The sequence below is a fragment of the Crotalus tigris genome, unplaced genomic scaffold (assembly GCF_016545835.1).
Source record: "Crotalus tigris isolate CLP2741 ecotype Arizona unplaced genomic scaffold, ASM1654583v1 scf7180000017690.20705106771:4171800, whole genome shotgun sequence".
Classification (NCBI taxonomy): Eukaryota; Metazoa; Chordata; class Lepidosauria; order Squamata; family Viperidae; genus Crotalus; species Crotalus tigris.
In genome coordinates, this window is record NW_024096569.1 from 101,735 (window position 1) to 129,309 (window position 27,575).

The window sequence follows — 27,575 nt, forward strand, 5'->3', positions numbered from 1 at the left end:
CAGGAGACGGTGAGTTCTAGTCCCGCCTTAGGCATGAAAGCTGGCCGGGTGACTTTGGGCCAATCACCAGGAGATGGCGAGTTCTAGTCCTGCCTTAGGGATGAAAGCTAGCCAGGTGACTTTGGGCCAATCACCAGGAGATGGTGATTTCTAATCCCGCCTTAGGCATGAAAGCTGACTTTGTGCCAGACATTCTCTCTTAGCCCAACCCACCTCGCAGGATTGTCGTTGAGGCAAAAGTCAGAGGAAAGGAATAGTGTGCACCCTTGAGTTATTTATAAAGCTAATAAAAATGGTGTCCCAGGGCGGTAGGTCCCTCCTTTCCGGGGAATGCCCCCCCCCCCCGTTGGCGCTGGTGCAGAGCCAGGCAAAAGCAAGTTCCTTCACAGCGCCCTCCGTCTGATGAGATTCACACTGAAGGCAGCCTAATTTGCAGGGCGGGTGACTAAGGAAGGGACGTTTGCTTCCAGCGAGGAAGCAGCGCCACCCCACTAGCTCTGCCCAGGAGTTTGCAGCCCTGGGATCGCTTGGTGGTCTCCTATCCCAGGGCTAAACAGGTTGGGCCGGCCGAGTATCTTCACAAGGGGCGGAGGGGGGCTGTGTTGCTCCTCCTCCTGCTCCGCCCGGGGCCGCCCAGCCTCGGCTCTCTCGGGAGGGGCACGGCGGGAACTCCGACGCCGCCCCGGAGCTGCGACCGGAGGGCGGCCACGTGCCGGCGCCCGGGCTCTCCCGCATCCCGCCCCCCTCCGAGTTCCACCCAATGGGCGCGCGGGGTGAATCCGCCCCTGCCTCCCCATTGGCTGACAATCCGCTCCCTTCGCCAAGGGATGAGGAATTTAAAAAAAACCGACCGGCGAATGGCGCGGCGAGGGCGTCGCAAGAGGCGTGCGAAGGAGGCGGGGCGGCCGATCCGTCCTACGATTGGGTGCCAGGGGCGAGGACCGAGTCGTCATTGGCCAACGGCGGTGGAACTTCAAGGGAACCCCGTCGGGGGCGTTGAGCAACGCTCGGAACGGCTACCGCGCCTGCGCCCGGGGCAGAGCCTCCTCGGGGGTGGGGTGGGGAGGGAAAAAAAAAACACCCCGCCTTTCCCTTCCCATTGGCCGCGGCGGAGGAGGAGCGCGCGGCGAAAGGCAAGCGAGGACGGAGAGGCGGAGGGGCGTGGCCGGCGCCGCCCCGCACCTCCTCGCGATTGGCCCAGCCGCGGCAGATTGGGCGCGCATTGGCGCGTCCGGCCGGGTGGGCGTGGCCGGTCCCGCGCGGCGGAGGAGGAGCGTCGGGCTGGCGCAGGCGCAGCGCGCACACGCACGGCACGCACGGCCGGGGTGGGAGGGCGCGCGCGCTCCGTGAGGGGAGGCCTGTCCCGCGCTCGCTCGCTCGCTCGCTCCTGCCTCGCTTAGCGCTCGGCGCCGGCTGCGGGGAGCCCAGCGCGAGAGGCCCGAGGCGGCTGGCGGCGGCGGCGGAGGGAGAAGAGGACAGCGGGCCGAGCCAGGCCGCGGCTGGGGCCGGTCACGGTGGCCGAGCCGGAGGAGGCCGGGCCCCGCCCCGCCCCCATCCCCCCGGCGGCGGCGGGGGCGGCGGGCCAACCCTCGCGGGGCTCCTCGCCCTTGGCGGCCGCGGGGCCCATGGAGGGCCTGGCCGTGGAGGTGCGGGGCTCCAACGGGGCCTTCTACAAGGTGAGGCGGGGGGGGAGAAGGAAGGGTCGCCATGGCGACCGGAGGGCGGGGCCCCGTCCCCAGGGAGAGCCGGGCGGGGGGCGGGGCCGGGGGGGGCGAGGAAGAGAAGCAGCCCCGCAGACGCGCCGGGTGGGACCCTCAACGGGTCGCCGGGGGGGGGCGGCTCCCCTAAGGTGGGGAGGGGGTCTTGACCCAGCGCCCCCCCTCCTCCACCCCCTCCCCTTGAAAAGAAGGGGAGCCGCCCCCCCCGTGGCCCCCTCCCTCCCTCCCCCCGTGGCCTGGAGCGCCCCCTGCCCTCCCTCCCTCCGCCGTCCCAGGGAAGAGGGTCGCCCACCCGGGAAATTGTATCCCTTTGGGCTTTGATTGGCAGGGGCAGATGCCCCTCCAGGTGGGCGGGGGGGGGTTTCTGGAGGGAGGCCCGCCCTGGGGCTCCTTGGGGCACAGCCCTCCCCTTCGCCCCTCCAAAGACCCCTCCTGCCTTGGAAGGAGAAGAGGGTGGCTGGGGGTGCAATTGAGGAGCAAGGGAGGCCTGCTGGCTTGACCCGGAAAAACCTCCTCCCTCCCATTCCTAGGGAAGCTGCCTCGGTTTCCCTTTTTTTAAAAAAAGGGGGCAGCGGGGGAGGGGAGCCCCCAGTTTTGAAACTGGAAACCGAGCCCCTTTTGCAGCCCCCCCCACCCTACCTGAGCGACGTGATGGATGGCCAGTAAGGGATCCCATGCTAGGGAAGAGAGCGAGTGGCATTTCCCTCCCTGCCAAAGCAAATGCCAGCCCCTCGGAAAGGCCTCTCTCTGCTGGAGGATTTTCCCTTTCCTGAAAATGGGAGATTTTGCAGCCTGGCCTTCAGTCAGCCAACTAGAGCTTAACTATAGCCGTGGACAAACAGCAGTTTTTAATGTTTCCACTTCCGGCTTGAGAATCAGCTCTGTGACACTTCTTAGGAAAGTCCGGTGTGTTGGACAGCTCCACATTTGTGGCTGCCAGTTGCAGACAGTTTCCCCTCTTCAGCGGAAGACACAAGAGAATGATAAATCCCTGGGTTTAACACTCTCCTGTAATAGCTCTGCAGCGCTGCAGTCCGACATGCAGGAATCACATTGGGGAGTCTACACGTGTGTATATTCAAACGAGGAAGCAGGTACCCAGAGTGTGCAACGTGGGCCTTTCGTTGGTCTGTATGGAAGAGAGATACGTTTAGTGCAGTTCCTGGTTCCACGCTGGAGTAACATAACCTAGCTTTTTTTTTTTTTTGTAAGGGTGGTGGCGGTGGGATTGTGTGTTTTGCTAATTTTAGACACCCCACCTCAAGATGGAGTCACGCTAGCCGGTGTTTGACATGGAGATGGCCACAAATCAAAGGCAGAAGCCTTTGAGGCCTAATCCTTGGCACTCTGAGCAGAGCAGGTTATTTTCAGCCCGTTTGTATGCGCTGTGCTATGGCATCTTTATCAAGTAAAGTTATTTTTAAAGCCATAAGTTTGCTATATCGCAGAATTTTTTTTTTTTTTACCAGCAATCAGGCAGCTCTCACATGTCCTCAAAAGACTCCCGTTTGAGCAACCGGCACTGGGAAAAAATGTTTTTAAGAAGCCACTTTTACTGCATTTAGAAGACCCTCGGCTTCAATCCTATATCATCTATTTGTAGCTTATTCTGGCTAGAAGAAGCCATTCTGCCGTATTCGGACAACACAGCAACTTAAAATCTACACCGTTGGCAGCGGTGTTGATCCTAGCATGATTTTTTAAATAAGCTTTTGCAGCATCGGGTGCCTTGCAGGTGATCTTCTCTACCTGTCTGGTTCACACATTGCACTAAGAAATGAGGTGGGTTGTGTCCCATTGTCCAGGAATGCTGACCAAACTAAAAATTGGCCTTTGGGATTTGAAAGCTGGGTCTCGGCACACTAAAGGTGTGATACTTTTGGAATCACAGAATTCCTAATAGGCACTCCGGAGGGCTTACCACAGAGTTGATGAGCTGAAATCCACAGGAAATTCATTATCCAGCCGATGTTCTGTGGAATAACGGTAGCCTTATGCACTAGTTCTGTGACAACCACATCTTTTCTCTCCCCACCAACACAGATTGTCATTTCATAGGGGAATTTGCTAGCTGGTTCCCCCATCTGAAAGGGTACTTATCACCCACCAATCTACTTTCCCTGGCTTTTCCTGAAGTTGCCTGCTTTGTTTCTCATCCTCTGAGGCTGCCTTAGGCCAGGGCCAACACCCAGCCGTTGAGGTTCGTGGCTGAGGGGTGTGTGTGTGTGTGTGAATAAGGAGTCAGTGTTTCGTTTCCCCAAAAGAAGGGGGAATTTGTCTAGTCGGAAATCTGCCGTGTCAGCTGCAGTTGGGAGCCATCCAAGTAGCCCTTGGCTAGAAGGCCGAGGACCAGCTCCAGCAGCAGATCCTTCCCTGGACTGTGTCTTACATCCGCCCAGAAGAGGACGCCCAGGGCAGAGATGACTTGGCACCCTTGTAGAGTCTTGGTAGGAAGCCACCAAATCTTGGGAGACTCCTCTCGCCTTCGGTGGCATAATGTCCATCTTCTGAGAGTGGAACTAAGACTTTTATCTCGGCTAGGAAAAGCAGCTGACCCCCCCCCCCAGGCTGAGGGGCTGTGGAAGGGACAGCCCAGCCACCAGAAAGACTTGTAACTTGGCTGCCTTGACATCAGAAGCTACGTCCCGCTGCTTAACTGGGCCCGTTGTGACGAAGCTACTCAGTTTGAAACACTTTCCCCGTCTGGCTTGTTGTGTGGGAACCAATCCTGGGGGAACGTTCTTCCCCCTCCGTGCAACGTTTTACCCGGAGGTTGCTGCAGGTGTGGCTTGCCATGAAAACAGGGGCAAAAATACTTTTTAATACTCGGGCAGGCAGCCCTGAGGAACGGCCGGTTGTAGTTTCGTGTTGCAAGTGAAGTTGAAACCGAAGGAAGAGTCTTCCTGGAACTCTTAATGAGGGGGTCACAGGGGTGGGAGGAGAAGAAGAGCACGCAGCAGTTTTATTTTAGGCCGGCCGCGTGTTCCAGTTGGCAGGTAAAGGGGCGCAGGAGATATAAATACTCCTCGGAGGGTGAGCGACGACGGGAGCTGGTTAACCCGTCCACGCTAAATGGACGGAGCGGTCTTTGACGTGGGAGAAGAGCCGGTCGTCTCGGGCAGAGGACAGGCAGTCCTCGGCTTACGGCTACAATTGAGCCCAAGGTTTCCATTGCTAAGCAGGACAGGGGTTAAGTCAGTTTTGCCCCCATGCTACGGCTTTTCTTGCCAAAGTGGTTGAGTTAATGACACGGTCGTTAACTGGATTTGTCTCCCTCCCCCCTCTTGACTTTCCTTCTCCAGAAGGTTGCAAAAGGGGATCACGTGATCCCGGGGCCGTCGTAAATACGAGCCAGTTGCTAAGTGTGTGAATTTGGACCTCGTGACCCCTGGGGCGGTCGTAAGTGTGAAAAAGGGTCCCGAGTCGCTTTCTTCAAGGCCATCAGGGAAGCGAGCGCACAAGAGGCAGCTCAGGCCTGGTTTGGTGAGACTTACAGAATAACAGACTCAGAAGGGACCTTGGAGGTCATCTAGTCCAACCCCCAGCTCAGGCAGGAAACCCTATACCGTTTCTGACAAGTGGCTGTCCAGTCTCTTCTTAAAAACTTCCAGTGTTGCATTCGCCACTTCTAGAGGCAGGTTGTTCCACTGGTTAATTGTTCTAACTGTCAGGAAGTTTCTCCTTAGTTCCATGTTGCTTCTCTCCTTGGTTAGTCTCCGTCCATTGCTTCTTGTCCTGCCTTCAGGTGGAGCCCACATTTTCTTTGGGGCAGCCCCTCAGACATAGGAAGACTGCTACCCTGTCGCCCCCCCGGTCCTTCTTTTCATTAAACTAGACATGGCCAATTCCAGCAACTGTCCTTTATATGTTTCAGCCTCCAGAACCTCCGTATTCAAGTAGCTAGGCACAGGGGTTGGCAACCTTGGCTCTTTTATGACTCGTGGACTTCAACTCCCAGAATGCCTGAGCCAGCATACTCATTGTGGCCCTACTTACTCTCCTACAATCCCTTCCTCTCCAATCTCTCCGCTTTAAGGGATAGGTGAAAAAAAAAACAAAACAGGCATGGCTGGCTCAGGAATTCTGGGAGTTGAAGTCCACGAGTCATAAAAGAGCCAAGGTGGCCTACCCTTGAGCTAGGGAAACCGAACGCTGGGGATAAACCCTCTTCTAACCAACATTGCCCCCTAGGAGCTGGCTTCCGAGGTGACCAGATCTGCCTTCCTCCTTCCTCTCGCTCCGTGTGTTCCACCCTAAGAGGAGTGGACTTCAACTCCCAGAGTTCCTTGCTGGCTGGGGGATTCAAGGAATCGAAGTCCACTCGTCTCACGTGGGAAACATTGCTTGAGCTTTCGTTGGCTGATATGGTGACATTTCCTGTCGACAAAGCCCAGGCAGTTTTAAGCCAGCTTCTGGAGAAAGGAAGGTGGCATAGCTGCCCCTGGGCAGCTGGCAGAGCAGTCCCCCCCCTCAGCCCCCCCCCCTCCCAAGCACCTGTTTTTCTTCTGTCACCCGTTGGGCATGCAGCCTGTTTTGCTCTCAGCCCAGGACACGTCATCCCGTCTCTCGAGGATCAATCCACGATTGCCTTTCTTGTCACCCATCTTTGTTAATAAAACAGGTGCCCCCCCTGACAGGGGCTGTGGGCAAAGGAGGGGAATCTGGCGTGCTGCGCTTCCGGGGGGAACGGTTTGCGAAAGCTGGCAATCCTTTGGCATCGGGGAAAACGAGAATCCAGTAAATGAGAATCTTTGTAGCTCAGGGTTGAACTTTGGGGGGGGGGTTGTCCTTGGTGGTCTCTGAGCCTGGTGGCTTCCTTCCAGATGTTGCAGCTAGGTCAGGGGGAGGCCACCTTGGCTCTTTTATGACTCGTGGACTTCAACTCCCAGAATGCCTGAGCCAGCATACTCATTGTGGCCCTACTTACTCTCTTACAATCCCTTCCTCTCCAATCTCTCCGCTTTAAGGGATAGGTGAAAAAAAACAACAGGCATGGCTGGCTCAGGAATTCTGGGAGTTGAAGTCCACAAGTCATAAAAGAGCTAAGGTGGCCTACCCCTGAGGTAGGGAAACCGAACGCTGGGGATAAACCCTCTTCTAACCAACATTGCCCCCTAGGAACTGGCTTCCGAGGTGACCAGATCTGTCTTCCTCCTTCCTCTCGCTCCGTGTGTTCCACCCTAAGAGGAGTGGACTTCAACTCCCAGGAATCCATTAAATGAGAATCTTTGTAGCTCAGGGTTGAACTTTGGGGGGGGGGGTTGTCCTTGGTGGTCTCTGAGCCTGGTGGTTTCCTTGCAGATGTTGCAGCTAGGCCAGGGGTAGGCCACCTTGGCTCTTTTATGACTCCTGGACTTCAACTCCCAGAATTCCTCAGCCAGCATGGCTCCCTCGATGACTGGTGGACTTCAACTCCCAGAATTCTGGGAGTTGAAGTCCATGAGTCATAAAAGAGCCAAGGTGGCCTACCCCTGAGCTAGGTGGTAACATCTTTGTGCTAGAAGGGAGGGGGGGTTGTGGAGTGGAGAATGGGGGGGGTGTCCTTGGTGGTCTCTGAGTTGAGTGGTTTTCTTGCAGAGGTTTCATTACCCAAACTAGTAACATTATCAGTGCTGGAAGTGGGGGGCTGGGTGGGTTATGGAGAGGAGGAGGAGGAAGGAGCAGAGGGGAGGAGGAAGAAGGCGAGGAAGAAGGAGCAGAGGAGGAGGAGGAGGAAGACTGTGGGGTCCTTGGTGCTCTCTGAGCTGGGTGGTTTTCTTGCAGACGTTTCATGACCCAACTAGGGAACATCATCAGTGCTGGAAGGAAGGAATGTAGGAAGAAAGGAACATAGGAAGGAAGGAAGACTGTAGGGTCCTTGGTGCTCTCTGAGCTTGGTGGTTTCCTTGCAGACGTTGTATGACCCAACTAGTGAACATCATCAGTGCTAGAAGGAAGTGGGGGAGAAGGAAGAGGAGGAGGACTGTGGGATCCCTGGTGCTCTCTGAGCTGGGTGGTTTTCTTGCAGACGTTTCATGACCCAACTAAGGAACATCATCAATGCTAGAAAGGGGGAGGGGTTGGAGAGAGAGAGAGAGAGAGAGAGAGAGAGAGAGGAGGAGGAGAACGACTAGGATCCCTGGTGCTCTCTGAGCTTAATGGTTTCCTTGCAGGCATTTTATGACCCAACTAGGGAACGTCATCAGGGCTAGCTGGTTATAAACACTCCTGTTACGACTGCAAAGAATTCAGAGGAATCCAGATTATTTTCCCCTTCGTCAGAGTACAGCATCAGATTAGATTTCTGCCCGGCACGTGGGCCCGTCCCAGCCTGTCAAAGATGGGCAATGAACTGATTTAATCAGGATTTCTTTGCTGAGCCTGTATTTCTCTCTCCCCCCCCCCAACAGTTCTCAGGTTTTGAGGGGTGAACCCCACCTTGCGGTTTGGATGGTCCAAGCTGGGCAGTTGAGGGGTTGGATCCTTGTCTGAAACTGCCTCACACCTTTGGGAGGGTGGAAGAAAAACAATCCCCGATAAACAGATGGAAAGGAGTCAGGACCTGGCTAGGATTTGAGGGTGGGGAGGGGTTCCCCTAAGCCACGTTCCCTCTCTCGGACGCTCTGGCCAGAATGGACGTCTCGGAATTGACACCTGTAATCAGATACGGGCGGCTGGGAAGATCAGCCGGGCTCAGGCTGACGTCAAAACCTCCAAGAGTCGCTTGTCCCCACTTAGCCCGGAACCTGGGGGTGGGCAGGGGTACCCAAACAGCCCCCAGGAACCTTTGACTGCCTGGCAGAGCTGGATCATCCAGCGGCTTAGGGAAGGAGCCGGTTGGCAATTCCAGCTGAATGTTTCGAAGCCCCCACCTTTGGGAGCCTCCGAAACAGAAGGGTCCTGAGCACAGAGAGTTTGCGTGGTGGGAGACCCTCTCCAGGCCCTAAAGTGGCTGGGGTCTGGGGCTGGAACCCCACCCCAGGTGAGCTCTGGTTAGGTGGCGGTTTTGTTAAGAATCGAGCACATCACGCAATGTGGTTTACACTCCTAATTTCATCACATTTGTAAAAGTTGTCTACTGTTTACCTCTCACTGCTCCAGAGAATAATGTTTTGCAAATTGGGGTTGCCTGCAATGTTGCTTATGAATCTTTCTCTCTCCATCTGTGTCTCTCCATCTCTTTCTTTCTCCATCTCTCTCTTTCTCTCCCCATTTCTCTCCATCTGTGTCTCTCTCCATCTCTCTCTTTCTCCATCTCTTTCTCCATCTCTCTTTCTCCATCTCTCTCTTTCTCTTTCCATCTCTCTCTTTCTCCATCTCTCTCTTTCTCTCTCCATCTCTCTCTTTCTCTCCCCATTTCTCTCTCTCCATTTGTGTCTCTCTCCATCTCTCTTTTTCTCCACCTCTTTCTCCATCTCTTTCTTTCTCCATCTCTCTCTCTTTCTCCATCTCTCTCTCCATCTCTCTCTTTCTCCTCTCTCTTTCCCCATTTCTCTCCCTCTCCATCTGTGTCTCTCCATCTCTTTATTTCTCCATCTCTCTCTTTCTCTCTCCATCTCTCTCTTTCTCTCCCCATTTCTCTCTCTCCATCTCTTTCTCTCTCCATCTCTTTCTTTCTCCATCTCTCTTTCTTTCTCCATCTCTGTCTTTCTCTCCATCTCTGTCTTTCTCCATCTCTCTCTCTCCATCTCTCTCTTTCTCTCTCCTCTCTCTTTCCCCATTTCTCTCCATCTGTTTCTCTCCATCTCTCTTTCTCTCTCCATCTCTCTCTTTCTCTCCCCATTTCTCTCTCTCTCCATCTCTCTCTTTCTTCATCTTTTTCTCTCTCCATCTCTTTCTTTCTCCATCTCTCTCTCTCTCCATCTCTCTCTTTCTCTCCCCATTTCTCTCTCTCTCCATCTGTGTCTCTCTCCATCTCTCTCTTTCTCCATCTCTTTCTCTCTCCATCTCTTTCTTTCTCCATCCCTCTCTTTCTCTCTCCATCTCTTTCTCCATCTCTCTCTTTCTCCTTCTCTCTCTTTCCCCATTTCTCTCTCTCTCCATCTGTGTCTCTCCATCTCTCTTTCTCTCTCCATCTCTCTCTTTATCTCCCCATTTCTCTCTCTCTCCATCTGTGTTTCTCTCCATCTCTCTCTTTCTTCATCTCTTTCTCTCTCCATCTCTTTCTTTCTCCATCTCTCTCTCTCTCCATCTCTCTCTTTCTCTCCCCATTTCTCTCTCTCTCCATCTCTCTCTTTCTCCATCTCTTTCTTTCTCCATCCCTCTCTTTCTCTCTCCATCTCTTTCTCCATCTCTCTCTTTCTCCTCTCTCTTTCCCCATTTCTCTCTCTCTCCATCTCTCTTTCTCTCTCCATCTCTCTCTTTATCTCCCCATTTCTCTCTCTCTCTCCATCTCTCTCTAGTTCTCTCTTTCTCTCCCCATCTCTCTGTCTCCCTCTCTCTCCCTCTCTCTCTCCCTCTCTCTCCCCTCTCTCTCTCTCACACACACACCAGTGACTCTAGAACTTGATTTACACCAAGCCTTGATTTCCCTAGTGTTGATTCCGGGATGCCCTGACTTCCCCCCTTGGTCCAGCTTGGCGGTGTCCGCGCTTGCGCTTAAGACCGACCGAGCGCTTCAAAGGGCAGTAACACTTCTTGTCTTTTTTTCTCTCTCTCTCTTCCACTTGCAGGGTTTTGTTAAAGATGTACATGAAGATTCGGTCACAATATCCTTCGAGAACAAGTGAGTGCCTTGACACCCCCCCCCTTCCAACATTGCCTCTTGTTACAGAAAGATGGAAAAGACCTGGTGGGGGGGGGCAGACCCCCCCTCTCCGTTTAGCGGATAGCTTTGGGCACGGTGACTCAGAGCCCTTTTGGAGAGAGCTAAGCGTCCAGGTATCCCTGGGCTGTTAAAAAGGGGTTGTGTTCCTGGCATTTTCCCTCTGGCTGGGTTCACAAAACGTGCTAATCCAGACTCAGAAGGGGTTCACGTCTTTGATTCGCTGTGTGAATCGCGGCAAGTTGATAACGCCAATTCGTTGTTAAACCATGATAATGGAATATTTGCTTCGGCACCGTGTCTTACGTGGACGCTACGTTTTACCCAACCCAGGTTTTCAGCAGCTCCTTCGCTTCATCCGGTCTGTCCCCTTATATTAATATAAACTGGTTGGCCCCTTCTGAAAATTGAGCGCGGAAGGCTTTCAGCTTTTAGGAAAGGCCAACCAGTTCCTACTGGAAACCTTCCCTCCTTGGTGACAAGCGTGCTTCTTGACAAAATGCCTGGCTTTTCACTCGCCTCCTTTATCTTGTTTTCATTTTTAAATCTTTTATGTTGTGACTTCTACGTTGCTTCCATTTTTTTTGGCCTTATTTTATCAACTCTCTGCCCATCTCGCCGAAGGCAGCTCTGTTTAGCGCACGACAAACGGGTAAAACCAGAGATATAAAAAAAAAACATAAAAGTCGCATTGAAAGTAAATATCATGAAAGCAGAGCTATTGCCCCTCCTTGCAGACAGATGTAAATAATTTTATTTTCTGGTGGGTGTTGAATAGATTACGTTGGTGCTGTGTAATATATAATAATAACAACACAGCTATCGGCCGCGAGCGGAATAATGTCTTAAACCAGACAGATTCCCGACACTGGATCTTCCTGCTTGTCAGAGTTGCAAAGGGGGGGATCACGTGACCCCCCTCTGGGAGACTGCGACCGTCATAAATACGAGTCAGCTGCCAAGCGTTCAAATTTTGGTTACACGGCTGTGGGGATGCTACAGGGGTTGGAAACGTGAAAAATGGCCACCGGTCCCTTTTTTACGGTGCTGTTGTGATTTCACTACACAAACTCTTGTGAGTCAAGGACCACCTGCGATTAGACTTGGTACTGTGCAACTCAAGATGAGTGACGGTCTCGGAGGGCCCTGGCCTCTTGGCCTGGTGGGCTTCTTTACTTTAATTGAATAGAGAGACCCCCTCGGGCTGAAATAGCTCAGGGCAAGCGCCCCATTCTTGGGCAGGAGAGGTAGCCAAGCTATGTCATGGCAGTCAATGCGTGGCCTCTCCCCCACGTAGGCATGACACAGCAGCGTTGAGGAGGTGGTCTCAGGGTCACCATGCCGAGGCCCCAGGAGGAAGAGTGGACAGCCTTGGACATTCCTAGAATCTGGAACTGAGCAGAAAGTTCCTGACAGAGAGGACGATTAGCCAGGGGAACTGCTTGACATTGGAAGTTGTAGGTGCTCCATCAATGGAGGCTTTGAAGAAGAGACCCTGGACAGCCACTTATCTGGAATGGTCTAGGCCAGGGGTAGGCCACCTTGGCTCTTTTATGACTGGTGGACTTCCACCCCCAGAATTCCCCAGCCAGCCATGCCTGTTTTTTTTTTTTTTTCACCTATCCCTTAAAGCGGAGAGATTGGAGAGGAAGGGATTGTAAAAGAGTAAGCAGGGCCACAATGAGTATGCTGGCCGGGTAATTCTGGGAGTTGAAGTCCACCAGTCTTAAAGTTGCCAAGGTTGGAGATCCCTGCCCTATTTCATGTCCTCACCTATCCCTTAAAGCAGAGAGATTGGAGAGGAAGGGATTGTAAGAGACTAAGCAGGGCCACAAGGAGTATGCTGGCTGGGGAATTTTGGGAGTTGAAGTCCACGAGTCATACAAGAGCCAAGGTTACCTACCCCTGGTCTAGGCTCTCCTGCTTGAGCAGGGGGTTGGACTAGAAGACCTCTGAAGCCCCCTCCCAGCTCTGTCGTTCTGTGCTTCTCTCAAAGCAAATTCTGCATTTGTGAAAAGGAGAGTGGGTGGACTCTCTCTCTGTGTGTGTTGAGCTGAGCAAGAGGGTGCTCCGAATTCGTGGCTGAGCCCCCTCCTTGCTCTGTCACCCTTCCCTGCTCTCTGGCCACAGGGAGTGGCAGATGGGCTTTCGCCCTGATCGGCTACTTCTTGGCAGCCACTCCTGGGTCTCGGCCAGCCGGTTGGCCCTCCCTCCTGCCAGCTGCTGTGCCCACCCGCCCTGCTTTCTCCAAGGGGGGGTGGGTGGGCTAGAAATGCTGGCTAACCAGACCGCCTTGCAGCACCACGGCCAGTTCCCAGGGCTGCAGGCTCGGGGGGGGGGGGAGGGGGTCCTGAAGCAGCGGTCGGCTGTCCTTGGGGAGGGGGCTCAGGAGGGCAAAGAAGGTTGGCTTTGAGTCACCAAAGCCCCTCCCGGTGCTGACTCTGCTCAGGGTGGGCAGCGTCCCCTTCCCTGCCTTTTCTCCTCCCTCCCCCCCTGCGCCCCCTCCCGCTCTTTCAGACTCCGGAATGGGGAGTTTTTGATTTTTCAGCCCCGCTGAAATCAACCTCGTTTATGGCAAATGGGGGGTTTTGTTCCCTTCAGATGATCTGGGGCGCCCAGGAGAGCAAGGACCCCCTTCTCTACTGCTTCTAGCACAGCCTGGCCAATGCTCGATCCCTGGAAAGGGACGGCAGGCTGCAGCTGGCCTTGAAGCCGCTGTGCTTGGCTAAGCCGGGGCAACAGATCTCACAGCTGGACGGAGGTTTTCTTTCTCCCACGCTGCAAAACTTTAGACGCCGTTCCCCTCTCTCGGCAGGTCAGATATGGAAAGGCCACACTCGGTAGCCAGCGGTGTGCAGCGCAGAGAGCATGCTTATCTATCTGTCTGTCTGTCTGTCTATCTATCTATCTATCCATCCATCCATCCATATCTGTCTGTCTGTCTATCTATCTATCTATCTATCCATCTATCTATCTATCTCTGTCTCATCTATCCATCATCTATCTATCTGTCATCTAATTCTAATTCAATCTCTACCTACCTATTTATCTATCTGCCTATCCATCCATCTGTCTTCCTACCTAACATCTAATGCTACTTCTCTCTCTCATCTATCCTCCCTCTCTCTTTATATCTCTATCTATCTATCTATCTATCTATCTATCTATCTATCTATCTATCTATCTATCTATCTATCTATCTATCTATCTATCTATCTATCTACTAAGAAATAAAATGTGAGCACCAGGAAAAGTTAAAACATTAAAAGTTTTATAAAACGTTAAAAGTTTAAATATAAAACATTTAAAAGTTTTTTAAAAAGCAGACCTAGCTTTCGTTGGCTCCTGCCAACATATATGTATATATCTGTCTCATCTATCCATCATCTATCTGTCTGTCTGTCTTTGTCGTCTAATTCTAATTCAATCTCTACCTACCTATTTTGTCTATCTGCCTATCCATCTATCATCTGTCTTCCTACCTACATCTAATGCTATCTTTCTCTCTCATCTCTCTCTCTCTCTTTATATCTATCTATCTATCTATCTATCTATCTATCTATCTATCTATCTATCTATCTATCTATCTATCTATCGTATTGTGCATTCACATCCTATTTCAGTCAAAAGGAACACGGGAGTAAAATGCAGCACCTAGAAGATAAAATCTGAAACCTTAACAGAGAGATTACCAACGTATACACCTAAGTTGCAAATATAATGTCTTAACTTCATTTGTCACAGTCAGGAAGTCAGCGAAAACTCCAGGATGGGTTTTTGTTTTGACACTCCGTCGCTACGTGTTGGGTGGCTTGCTTTTCAGCCCCAGAGTCACAACGAGGGGACGGTATATTGCCCCACTTGTCGAGGGCATCTGTGCATCCACCACGACCAGTATGAATTGGGTTGAATGTTGCAGAGAGCATGGAACACAAAGGAATAGGGCTGGACGGGGACCCTGGAGGTCATCTAGTCCAACCCCCTGCTCAAGCAGGAAACCCTGTCCCATTTCAGACAAATGGCTGTCCAGTCTCTTCTTAAGCACCTTGAGCGTTGGCGCACCCACAACTTCTGGAGGCCAGTTGTTCCACTGATTATAATACAATCATGGAATCCTAGGGCTGGATGGGACCCTGGAGGTCTTCTAGTCCAACCCCCTGCTCAAGCAGGTGACCCTACACCATTCTGGACAAAGGGCGGTCTGGAATCCGCTCTCCTTTCGACGGTTGATTCCCCTTTCCGAAGGACTCTTCAATCTGTGATCTGGCCCGGGTTTAATGCCGGGCTCTTGCCTTCTCCTAGCTGGCAACCGGAACGGCAGATTCCCTTTGGGGACGTGCGGCTGCCCCCCCCCACAGACTACAGCAAGGACATCTCCGACGGGGACGAGGTGGAGGTGAGGTGGCCCATTTCAGAGCCGGGGTGGGGGAGAGCAGGGCAGGGGAAGGGCTGGCTCGGCTCCAACGCCCCTCGTGTTTCCAGGTGTATTCCCGCGCGAACGAGCACGAGCCCTGCGGCTGGTGGCTGGCCAGAGTCCGGATGATGAAAGGAGATGTAAGTCTTGGGACAGCAGCCCCCCCCTTCTCTCTCTCTCTCTCTCTCTCTCTCTCTCTGTCTATCTGTCTGTCTCTTTCTCATTCTCTATCTATCATCATCGATCCTCTATTTATATCTATATCTATCGCTCTATCTCTGTCTGTCTGTCTCTCTCTCTCTCTCTTTCCATCTCTCCCCATTTCTTTCCCCATCTCTTTCTCACTCTCTCCCCATCTCTCTCTCCCCATTTCTCTCCATCTCTCTCACTCTCCTCCATCTCTCCCCCTCTCCCTTCTTTCCTCTCTCCTTTCTTTTCCTACCTTCCTTCCTTTCTTTCTTTTCCCTTCCTTCCTTCCTTCCTTCCTTCCTTCCTTCCTCTCTTCTTTCTTTTTCCTTCCTTCCTTCCTTCCTTCCTTCCTCTTTCTTTTCCCTTCCTTCCTCTTCCTTCCTCTCTTCTTTCTTTTTCCTTCCCTTCCTTCCTTCCTTCCTTCCTTCCTTCCTTCCTTCCTCTTTTCCCTTCCTTCCTCTCTTCTTTCTTTTTCCTTCTTTCCTTCCTTCCTCTCTTCTTTCTTTTTCCTTCTTTCCTTCCTTCCTCTCTTCTTTCTTTTTCCTTTCCTTCCTTCCTCCTTTCTTTCTTCCTTCCTTCCTTTCCTTTCCTTTCTTTCCTTTCTTTCCTCTCCCTCCCTCCCTCCCACAGCTCCTACGTGATTCCTTGTATATCATCTCCTTTGGGAGCTTTTCCCAGACTCGTGGCTGGTGAGGCCTGTGGCCCCTCCCCTCCCCTCCCCTCTTCTGCCTTCTCTCCAGCCTTGCCCTCTCTTGCAGTTTTACGTCATAGAGTACGCGGCTTGCGACGCCATCTACAACGAAATTGTCACCTTGGAGCGATTGCGGCCCGTCAACCCCAGCAAAGTGGCCACCAAGTGCAGCTTCTTCAAAGTCACCATTGCGGTCCCGGAAGACCTGAAGGAGGCGTGAGTGTCCTTGGCGGGAATTGCGTGTCCGTCTGCCGGAGAATTGCCAATTGTCAGCCCAACCTGGGGAATTCTGGGACTCCCAGAATTCCCCGGTCAGCAAGGGTTTTGACAACATTCAGCATGCTTGGGACAAGGACAGTTGTGCCTATAGACTACCTTTAACTCATTTTTTGGTAACTGTCTTAATAGATAGATAATTTTCTCAATAGACGGTGGGAACGCGGTAGACGTAATATATCTTGACTTTGACCAAATGAAAAAAGCTGGGAGTTGAAGGAAACAGGTCTTCAAGCGGCCATGGCTGGATAATCCTCCTTTGGAAGCCACAGCTGCTTCTGCTTCCACTCCTGCTTCCAATGTGTCGATTGTCTGAATTGTGCTAACACCTTCCGTTTCCCCCTCACAGCTGTTCCAACGAAAACGTGCACAAGGAATTCAAGAAGGCGGTGGGCGCCAACTGCATCTTCCTAAGTAGCACCAGCAGCGAACTCATCATCCTTGTAAGAAGCTGCGTTGTGTGTATGTGTGTGTGTCTTAACAGACTGGCTGGGGCAGGAGTAGGGAACCCGGGCTCTTTTAGGACTTGTGGACTTCAAATCCCAGAATTCCTCAGCCAGCATGGGGGAACTATGGCCCCCTTATGACTTGTGGACTTCAACTCCCAGAATTCCTGAGCCAGCATGGGGGAACTATGGCCCCCTTATGACTTGTGGACTTCAACTCCCAGAATTCCTGAGCCAGTATGGGGGAACTATGGCCCCCTTCATGACTTCTTGACTCCCAGAATTCCTGAGCCAGCATGGGGGAAACTATGGCCCCCTCATGACTGGTGGACTTCAACTCCCAGAATTCCTGAGCCAGCATGGCTCAGCTTGGAAACCTCTCCCCTTTCCCTTAGCATGGCTGGCTGAGGAATTCTGGGAGTTGAAGTCCTCCAGTCATAAAAGAGCTTAGATTCCCCACCCCTAGGCTGGGGTATCCAGAGTAATGATGTGGTATCACCTCGTCCTATAAGAAACGTAAGGCCAGGTAGTCCTCGGCTAACGACCACGATGGGGCCCGGAATCTCCATTCCTAAGCAGAGCGATGGTCACGTGAGTCAACGGCCAATTTGGCGACGTTTTCCCCCTGGTTGTTAAGTGAACCATGCTCTCGTTCAGCGAGTCCAACTTCCCCTATCGATCTGGCTGGTCAGACAGCAGCTGGGAAGGTCACGCTGGGCGGGTCACACGACCCTGGGGTGCTGCCACTGCCCGTACATACACACCAAGCCCCCCAATTTTGATCACATGACCATGGGGCTGCTGCTGCAGTCACAAGTGTGAACCATAAGGCACTTTTTTTCAGCGCCGTTGTAACTTGGGACGGTCAGTACGCAAATAGTTGTGAGTCAATGATTCCTCTAGTGTGGTTCTTGGCTGCCCTCTTGTGGCCACCTCTGGAAAGGCCATTAAATTCGGAGAGCGCCTGTTCAGCCTTCCTAAAATCCCTCAGTTGCTCTTTGGGAGCGACGTCCGTTTTTATCCAAATTTGTGAAGAATTTGCACCCAGAACATCCTGCACTGTCTTTAGGCGTCAGAATAATAGAACTACGTACTTGGAAGGGGCCTTGGAGGTCTTCTAGTCCAGCCCCCTGCTCATGGAGGAGAGACTATCCCAGTGCTTCTCAACTTTTTTAATGCCGCGACCCCCAACCGGTCGTAAGTCGAGGACTACTCAACTGGTGCAGCACCGTTTGCAGAATGGGGCTTTTGGCGGGCTCAGCAGGGCAGAGACAGCCTGGACAATTCCTATTGGCTTTTGAAAGCCAATAGAATGAGACTCTATTCAAGAGAGTCTATTCTATTGGCTTTCAAAAGCCAATAGAATAAAAGGGAGGAGCCCAGCTAAGGAAAAGGGGGGAAAAATGGCGGACTGCGTTGTTTGGCGACCCCCGTGAAATGGTCGTTCGACAGGTTGAGAACCATTGCCCTGCACCATTCCAGACAGATGGTTGCCCAATAATCTCTTCTTAAAGGCTTCCAGTGATGGAGTGCCCATGACTTCTGGTGGCAAGCTGTTCCGCTGGTGAATTGTCCTCGCTGTTAGGAAGTTTCTTCTGAATTCCAGGTTGCTTCTCTCCTTCATTAGTTCCCATCCGTTGTTTCTTGTCCTGCCTTCAGCCAATCAATGAATCAATCACTGAATTAATCAATCAAAGAATAGAGCTGGAGGGGGCCTTGGAGATCTTCTAGTCCAGCCCCCTGCTCAAGCAGGAGACTATACAATTTGAGACAAGTGGCTGTCCACTCTCCTCTTAAAAGCCTTCGGTGATGGAGCACCACAACTTCTGGTGGCAAGGAGTTCCACTGGTGAATTGTCCTCCCTGTCAGGAAGTTTCTCCTTAGTTCCAGGTTGCTTCTCTCCTTGATCAATTTCCATCCGTTGCTTGTTTTCATTCCCCTGGTTAACTGTTCTGACTGCCAGGAAATGTCTCCTTAGTTCTAGCTTGGTTCTCTCCTTGAAGCCTCTAGTTAGCGTCTAGTTAGCTAAATATATTGAACGTAAAATTATTATTTTTTTTCCTAAACCGCGCTCTCTCGAAGTCGTCTGACGCTTTTACGCAGATAACCCAGCCGCTTGCCCATCGGCCACGTTAGGTAGAGAGCCAGAATCACAGAGGAATCCTTGGCTGGAGCTGCCTTTTTTGACCAGATCGGGGGGGGGGTCTCTCTCTCTGACTCTCCCCCCCCCCTTCTCTCTCTCTAGTCCACGAACGAGTCCACGGTCAAGAGGGCGTCCCTGCTGGGCGACATGCATCTGCGCAGCATCCGGACGAAGCTCATGCTGATGTCCCGCAACGAGGAGGCCAACAAACACCTGGAGGTCAGAGTTGGGGAGGAAAAAAGCAGCAGGCGGAGCGGCCGGGCCCGTGGTGTGTGTGTGTGTGTGTGTGTGTGTGTGTGTGTGTGTGTGTGTCCCTTGGCCTGAAGCCTGGGAAGTGCCTGCGTTTCTGTGCCAGCCCGAATTCTATTTCATATCTATCTATATGTAGGGGTGTGGGTCTATACATAGGTTGTATATTATAATAATAATAATGATGATGATGATGATGATGGAAGGGACCTTGGAGGTCATCTAGTCCACCCCCCCGCTCAGGCAGGAAACCCTACGCCATTAAAAACTTGCAGTGCTGGAGAAGGGAGGGGGGGAAGGAAGGAAGGAAGGAAGAAAGAAAGAATGACAGAATAAAAGATTTGGAAGGTACCTTTGAGGTCATCTAGTCCAACCCCCTGCTCAGGCAGGAAACCCTATGTAGCATTTTGGACCAATGGCTGACCAGTCTCTTCTTAAAAACTTCCAGTGTTGAGGGAGGGAGGGAGGGAGGGAGGGAGGGAGGGAGGGAGGGAAGGAAGGAAGGAAGGAAGGAAGGAAGGAAGGAAGGAAAGAAAGAGAAAGAAAGAAAGAAAGAAAGAAAGAAAGAAAGAAAGAAAGAAAGAAAGAAAGAAAGAAAGAAAGAAAGAAGAATAACAGAATAAGAGGCCCGGAAAGGACCTTGGAGGTCATCTAGTCCAACCTGCTCAGGCAGGAAACCCTATCCCATTTCGGACAAATGGCTGTCCAGTCTCTTTTTAAAAACTTCCAGTGTTGGAGCATTCACCGCTTCTGGAGGCAGGTAGTTCCACTGGTTCATTGTTCTCACTGTCAGGAAGTTTCTCCTTGCTAGTATGTGTGTGTGTGTGTCGTGTGTGTGTTTCACTTTGAGAGCGGGCAACCGAATTCCATTTTTGAGGTGTGCTGTTGTGCCCATAGTAAAAAAAAAAAAAAAAATATGACGGTAAAGATTATCAAGGGACGCCCCGCCCCATCTTTTGATCCAGTCCCTCTGCACTGAGGATGGGAGGAAGGGGAAGGGTGGTGGTGGTGGTGGTGGTGGGGTGTTTCAGGCCATTTGGAAGTCCCCCCCCCCATTTCTCACCGGACCCCTCCCTCCCTGCAGACGAGCAAGCAGCTGGCCTCGGCCTTCCAGGAGGAGTTCACAGTGCGGGAGGACCTGATGGGCCTGGCCATCGGCACCCACGGCGCCAACATCCAGCAGGCCCGCAAAGTGACGGGCGTCACGGCCATCGAGCTGGACGAGGAGACCTGCACCTTCCGCATCTACGGGGAGGTGAGGAGCCCCCCTCCCGGGGTGTGGCTGTGTGTGTTTGGGTCAGTTGGGGCCTTTGACACCCTGACTACTCTCCTTCGCCCACTCCAGAGCCAGGAGATCTGTGCTGGGGGGGGGGGCTCAAATACCCAGGGTGATTTGGGTGGCCAAGCTCAAAAACAGCCCAGGGAGCCAACATCTGGAGCTGACCTTCCACAGCAGCTTTGGCCTTCAAAGAGTTTTTCTTTTTTTAAAAAAAAAAACAAAAATACGACGATACGGCCACAATGGAGCCCAAAATTTACTTTGGCTAACTCCCAAACCTTTGCTGAGCGAATTTTTGCCCCGTTTTCCGCCCACCGTTGTTAAGTGAATCGCCGCGGTTGTAAAGTCAGCAACGCGGTCGATAAAGTGATCCTGGCCTCCCCACTTTTGTTCGTCAGAAGGCCTCCAAAAAGGGGATCGCATCACACACACACACACCCGCAGGACACAGCCACGGTCATAACTACGAGTCCGTTGGCCAGGCGTCCAAATTTTTTTTTATTATTATTAAAAAGTTTTACAAAAATTACAAAATATATCCCAAACCCACCCATCCTTCCCCCACTTCCCAGAGCTGAATACAGGGTAAAAAATATAATCATAATCTAACTAACATTAACCAACTATGTAGATAAACAAATATAATGTGCTTTAACTCCCTTTTAACACAGAATAAACAATTTGCAAATAAACTTAATCATATAAACAAATTAAAATCCTAATTCATAAACAATACAACATAATAAAAATTCCACTCTACTAAACTATTATTATTAATAATAATAATCTAAAATTTATTCATAAAATAAATGGAACTTTTTAGTCCCATATTTATTCTGAATATAATCTATCCATCTTCTCCAAACCGAAATGTATCTTTCTTTTGAATGATCCTTCAAATAAGCAGAAAGCCATTTCTGCTAAATTTGACACTTTAAGCGTTCATTGTTCTATAGTTAGCAAACAATCCTTCTTCCAATATTGCCCTACCAGCAGCCTTGCTGCTGTTATTAAATTCAACATCAAATTAGTTTCCTTAACATCAAAATCTACAATCATACCCAACAAAAATAGGTGAGGAGTAAACTTTCTTTTAAAAATATTTTGAATGTTCCACCAAATTTTAATCCAAAAAAGCTTTTATATATCTGCAAGTCCACCAAATATGAAGTAAGATGCATCCAAACTACCACATCTCCAACATTTGGGCTGCAAGTTGGGGATACATACAAGATAACTTTTGGGGATCCAAATGCCACCTATAAAACATTTTATAAAAAAATGTCCAAATTTTGATCCCGTGACTACGGGGATAGCACAGCGGTCGTTCATTGTCCGAAAAGGGGCCATAAGTCACCTTTTTGAGCGCTGTTGTAGCTTTGGGCCAGTGGTTCTCAACCTTTTTAATGCCGCGACCCCCAACCAGTCGTAAGTCGAGGACTACTCAACCGGTCGTAAGTCGAGGACTACTCAACTGGTACGGCACCGTTTGCAGAATGGGACTTTTGGCGGGCTCAGCAGGGCAGAGACAGCCTGGACAATTCCTATTGGCTTTGGAAAGCCAATAGAATTAGACTCTATTCAAGAGAGTCTATTCTATTGGCTTTCAAAAGCCAATAGACTAAAAGGGAGTAGCACAGCTAAGGAAAAGGGGGAAAAAATGGCGGACTGCGTTGTTTGGCGACCCCCGTGAAATGGTCGTTCGACCCCAAATGGGGTCCCGACCCACAGGTGGAGAACCACTGCTTGGGCGGTCACTAAACAAGCCGTGGGAAGCCAAGGACAGCCCGTCCATCTTTGCCCCTCTGCTCCGACAGCAGCCAAGAAGACGGCCGGTTCCTGGGTTGAAGGGGGAGGAGGGGAGGGAGGGGCTGGGCTGCCCAGAGGGGCTTCTGGGCTGGCCACACCAGGGTGCCCACCCCCTGTGGGGTGCGTCCGTGGCTCTTGGCGTCGTAAGACCGAGTCTGTGGCCTTCCGTTTTGCCCTTAGACCCCCGAAGCCTGCAAGCAGGCCAGGAGCTTCCTGGAGTTCTCGGAGGATTCGGTCCAGGTGCCCCGGAATCTGGTCGGTGAGTGAGACTGGGCCATCCTGCGGGGTTCCCTTTTCCCTCACTCCCCCCCCCCCAAATATATTTACTTTGCCCTTGGCGGCTTGATGGGCAGCACCAGCTGGCCACTTGGGGCTTCTTAGGGGCAGACCCCCTGAGGCTGGCCGTAGGGGGTTCTGGGAGTTGAAGTCCACAAGCCTTGAAGGGGCCGAGGTGGGAGACCCCTGGCCTTAGGGGCGCGGAGGAGCTGTCAAGCCTCTGTGATTGTGGCGCCGTGATGGAGGTGCCACGTGGCACCGCCGCCCCGCCGCCTTCTCTCCGAGTGGGGCAACCGAGGCGGCCCTGCTTGGCGGCCAGGCCAGGCGTCCGGGCGCTGCGGCCCCCCCCCCCTCTCCTCGTCAGCCCCGCTTCCTCCGTCCCGCTGCAGGAAAAGTGATCGGCAAGAACGGGAAGGTCATCCAGGAGATTGTGGATAAGTCTGGCGTGGTCCGAGTGCGGGTGGAAGGGGACAACGACAAGAAGAATCCCCGCGAGGAGGTGTGTCCGCGAGGCCAGCAGCCAGGCTGACCCCCCCCCCGCTTCCCTCGGCCCCCCCTTTCGGAACAGGGGGGTCTCTAAGGGGGCATTCCTGGCTCAGGGTTGGGCTGTGGGGTTTCTGGCGCTTGCCGGCCTTCCGTGGCCCTACGAGGTGACACCGTCATGATGAGTGCGCTGATGACGTCCCCTCTGTGGGCCCTGAGACGCCTGCAAGGAGACCAGCCACAGTCCTTCCTCTCCCCCTCCCCTCTGCAAACCCCACACTCCCTTCTAGCGCTGATGATGTTCCCTAGTTGGGTCATGAAACGTCGGCAAGGAAACCACCCATCTCAGAGAACACCAAGGACCCCAAAGTTGTCATTGCCCTCCTCCTCCACCTCCCCCTTGTCCTTTCCCCCACTCCTCCTCCTCCCTTCTAGCACTGATGATGTAACCTAGTTGGGTCATGAAATGTCTGCAAGAAAGCCACCCAGCTCAGCCCCAAGGACCCCACAGTCCTCTTCCTCTTCTTCTTCTTCCTCCTCCTCCTCCTCCCTGCCAACCCTTCAAGCACTGATGTTGTTACCTAGTTGGGTCAGGAAATGTCTACAAGAAAACCGCCAAGCTCAGAGAGCACCAAGGACCCCACAGTCCTCCTCCCTCCCTCCCTCCCTCCCAGTCTTCAAACATCCCTCCCTCCGAGCACTGATGACGTTACCTATTTGGGCCATGAAACGTCCGCAAGGGCGGAGAGCCCCAACAACCCCAGGGCCCTTTCTGCCCCCCCTTCCCGGGAGCCTTTCCGTGCCTGTGTCCATCCAGGCCCTGGAGGGGCCTCCCACCTGGGCTGCCCGTCCGCTTCCAGGCCCTCCCGCCCTGGGGTGGCTTCTTCCAACGCAGGGCAGCTTCTTGGGTTGGGGGCAGGAGGAGCCCCCCCTGCTCTGCCGTCCCACTCCAGGCATCCCCTCCCCCTGTTGCCCCCCTGTACGCGCTTTGCCTACTCCGTTCTTTTTTTCCTTCTTCGACGTCCCCCACAAGCGAGGCAGCCTCGCTGGGACCTGAAGGGGGGCCTCTGCTGCTCCCCCCACCCAGACCCCCCTAGTCATGGAGCCGAGGGGCCTGGCCCTGGCCCCCCTCTTCCATCCTCTTCCTCCCTCCCTGTAGGGCATGGTCCCTTTCATCTTTGTGGGCACGCGGGAGAACATCAGCAACGCCCAGGCCCTGCTGGAGTACCATCTCTCCTACCTCCAGGTAAGGAGACACACACACACAACACAAACACATACTGCCCTTCCCAGAGGGAGGATGCTGGGCCGATGGGTTTCTCTGGGGCTCCTCCCCCTGCCCTCAGGTGCCTTTCCCCCCCGCCACGGGGAGCACCTGGTGGCAGCCCTTCCCCAGCTCTCCTCTTCCTCCTCCCCCCCCCCCCCCGCCCGGCAGGAAGTGGAGCAGCTGCGCCTGGAGAGGCTGCAGATCGACGAGCAGCTGCGCCAGATCGGCCTGGGCTTCCGGCCCCTCTCCGCCCGCCCGGAGAAAGAGCGGGGGGGCTACACCACGGACGAGAGCACCTCCTCCCTGCACAGCACCCGGACTTACGGCGGCAGCTACGGCGGGCGCGGCCGTGGGCGCAGGGCCCCCAATTCGGGCTACGGTGAGTCCGGGTGGCGGACGGGAGGGGGAGGTTTGTCCTCCGGAGCCCACGTGGGAACCGGGACCCCCATTTGCTTCCCTTCTCCCGCCCCAGCCACCAACTCGGACGCCTCCAACGCCTCTGAGACGGAGTCGGAGAAGAGGGAGGACTACGAGGGCCCGCCCCCCAGCGACCGGGAGCCTCGCCTGGAGGACGGCCGGCGGCGGCCAGGGGCAGGGCGGGGCCGGGGGCCTGCGCCAGCCCCCCGCGGGGGCGGCAGCAAGCACAGCACCTCCTCCATCAGCTCAGGTACGGGCCGGCCTGGGGGGGGGGGCGGAAGAGGCAGCCCTCGGCTCTTCCCGGGGCCCGGAGGGGGCGTCCGGTTAGGGGAGTGGGGGTCTGGAGGAATCCACCTCTGCCTGCCCCACAGCCGGAGGAGGGTCTTGCCTGCCAACCGGCCCTTCCTCTCCGCAGTCTTGAGGGACCCAGACAGCAACCCCTACAGCCTGCTGGAGAACACCGAGGCCGAGCAGGCCGGGGACACCGATGCCAGCGAGTCCCAGCCGCTCAGCAACCGCCGGCGCCGCTCGCGACGACGTCGCACCGACGACGACACCACCGTCATGGACGGGGCTCTGGAGTCCGACAGCACGTCCGTTAACGAGAACGGCACCGGTGAGCGGGGTGGGGGCGCCTGGTCCCCATGCCCCCCCCTCGGAGGAGGAAAACAGCCTAGCTGGCCGTCTCGATGTGGGGCTCCTCTTTAGGTTCCCCCCCTCTCCCCATGGCCCTCACGGCTGCCAGGAGGAGCCGGGCAGGAGGTGCGCGCGAAATGTCCCCTCTCTAAATGTCCTCCCCATGTCTTCTCCACCAGAGGAGGAGTCGAAGCCGCAAAGACGCAACCGAAGCCGACGCCGCCGTAACCGTGGCAACCGCGTGGACAGCTCCATCAGTCGGGATCGCCAGCCGGGTAAGAGCCCGCGGCGTGACGGGCGATCCTTGACGCTCAGAACGGTTTGTTTAGTGACCGTTCTACAACGGCATGCAAACGCGGGACTTCGGATCACTTTTCCGCACTTAACGACGGTCGCAGCCTCCCCCGCGATCGTCCGTTCAACATTCAGACGCTTGGCGAGTGACTGGTGGGGTCCCAGGGTCCCCTTTTGGGACGAGCAAAGCCCTCGGATGTGGCGGGAACGGTCACAAAAAGGAGCAAAACTCCCAACTTGTCTCACTTAGCGGTGTAAATTCCGGGCTCCGTTGTGGCCGCCAGCCAAGGACGACCTCCGGCTGCAGAAAGCGTCCTCCCCCCGGCTCTTCTGACACCCCCTCCTCTCTCTCTCTCTCCCCTCCGCAGTGACGGTTGCAGATTATATCTCCCGAGCCGAGTCCCAGAGTCGCCAGGGCCCCCCCCGCCGAGAGAGTCAGGAGAAGGCCCCCGCCGAGGGCAGCCTGCCCAAACCAAAGGTAGGGGGGTCTGCAGGGGGTGAGGGGGTCCCAGGGCCCCGGCTTCCGGCGAGGGGGTCCAAGGCAGCGTGGCCGGCGTGGCCAAAGCCCCCCTGTCCTCTTCCCGTTCTTCCAGGCAGAGGCGAGCAGCAAGTTGGTCAACGGCCCTTCGGAGAACGGGGAGCACAGCGCCACGGCCGAGGTGGAGGTGGCCCCCCTGGTCAACGGGGTGTCCTAAGGGCCCCCCCCGGGGCCGCCCACCGAGCCCTCCTCCTCTCCTACCCCTACTTTCCACCTGCTTGCAACAACATCTTCAAGAGAAGCGAAATAAACACCACACACCGGTCTCGTTAAAAAGGCGAGAACCATGGTTTCCAACAAACCACCACCCCCTGCCCCTCCCCAGGTAATTTCAGAGCTGGCCAAAGATGGGAAACGTCTTAAAAACGCATCCTGGTTTAAGCGATGGCGGCCAGCCGGCCAGAGAGGGCAGTCTGAACCCCCCCCTCCTCCTTTGTCTCTGCCCTCTAAGTGTGTAAAAGGGGGGGGTCTGAGGAGCTCGTCACCCCCCCTCCTGAGAGGCGCTGACAGGAGGGGGGGCGGAGGGGGCAGGTGAAAATACAACTACTTTCATGCATCTGGGGCTTTTTTTTTGGGTGACTTTAAAAAAAAAGGCTTTTTTTTCGTTTTGAAACTAATGTGAGAAAAAATAAATAAATAACCGGCTATTCAAACTGGGGAAGGAATTGGGGGAGGGGAAGCAATCTGTGCCTTCTGATAACGCAAACACACACACACACACACACACACACACATGCAGAGAGACACACAAACACAAAAGCGGAGTGCTTTGTTTTTTTTTCTTTTTTTCTTCGCGTTAAGTCAAACCGAGGGCCTTGGAGTCGGGAGCCCTCAGACCCGGGTTAGGGTCTCGCCCCCCCCCCCACCGGGGGTCCAAGCTGAGAAGGGGGAGGCAGCCCTGCCCGGGTAGGGAGGACTTGGGGGGGGGCAAGCGGCCTGCAGCCTGGCCCTCCCTCCTCCCCACCCCCCTTTCCCCTGTTTTTCTTTTCCTTTCCTGAGAAACACTGTGGGAGAGAAGAGCAGCCAGGCTGGCGGTCTCGAGTTTGTGTGTTTGTGGGTGGGGGAAAAGGGGGGGGGACTTGATCTGTGACGGTTGAGACTATTTATTTTTCACTGTACAGTATTTAAAAAGAGAATAAAAAAAACAAAACCCAACTCTTTGGGGGAAAAAAACAAAAAGAGAGAGAGAGAGAGCTCTCGCTGATTGTCTTCTGTTCCTGGCTCTTGGCTTTTCGGTGGAGGGAAGAAAGAAAAAGAGAAAGAGCAAGCTCTCCCTGATTGTCTTCCTTTCCTGGCTTTTCGATGGGGGGAAGAAAGAAAAAAAAAGAGAGAGAGAGCAAGCAAGCTCTCCCTGATTGTCTTCTGTTCCTGGCTTTTCGGTGGGGGGAAGAAAGAAAAAAGAGAGACAGAGAGAGAGAGCAAGCTCTCCCTGATTATCTTCCTTTCCTGGCTTTTCGGTGGGGGGAAGAAAAAAAAAAGAGAGAGAGAGAGCAAGCAAGCTCTCCCTGATTGTCTTCTGTTCCTGGCTTTTCGGTGGGGGGAAGAAAGAAAAAAGAGAGACAGAGAGAGAGCAAGCTCTCCCTGATTGTCTTCTGTTCCTGGCTTTTCGGTGGGGGGAAGAAAAAAAAAGAGAGAGAGAGCAAGCAAGCTCTCCCTGATTGTCTTCTGTTCCTGGCTTTTCGGTGGGGGGAAGAAAGAAAAAAGAGA

The 27,575-nt window shown here is 53.7% G+C and overlaps 1 protein-coding gene across 1 annotated transcript; it reads left to right on the forward strand.

The window, feature by feature from the left end:
• The first annotated feature begins 1,325 nt into the window (after positions 1-1,325).
• FXR2 (FMR1 autosomal homolog 2) lies at positions 1,326-26,521 on the forward strand. Its single transcript, XM_039337854.1, has 17 exons — positions 1,326-1,676; positions 10,370-10,422; positions 14,764-14,857; positions 14,944-15,015; positions 15,823-15,971; positions 16,381-16,474; positions 18,723-18,839; positions 19,954-20,124; positions 22,138-22,216; positions 22,623-22,732; positions 23,876-23,962; positions 24,152-24,362; positions 24,456-24,650; positions 24,816-25,016; positions 25,216-25,311; positions 25,699-25,808; positions 25,924-26,521. The coding sequence occupies exons 1-17, from the start codon at positions 1,626-1,628 to the stop codon at positions 26,023-26,025; spliced, it is 1,992 nt and encodes a 663-aa protein (XP_039193788.1). The 5' UTR covers positions 1,326-1,625; the 3' UTR covers positions 26,026-26,521.
• The last annotated feature ends 1,054 nt before the right edge of the window (positions 26,522-27,575 follow it).

Coding starts and splice junctions, on each gene's coding strand:
- FXR2 (XM_039337854.1), top strand. CDS start 1,626: ATGGAGGGCCTGGCCGTGGAGGTGCGGGGCTCCAACGGGGCCTTCTAC. Junction 1,677..10,369: donor CCAACGGGGCCTTCTACAAG/GTGAGGCGGGGG, acceptor TTCCACTTGCAG/GGTTTTGTTAAAGATGTACA. Junction 23,963..24,151: donor ACCATCTCTCCTACCTCCAG/GTAAGGAGACAC, acceptor CCCGCCCGGCAG/GAAGTGGAGCAGCTGCGCCT.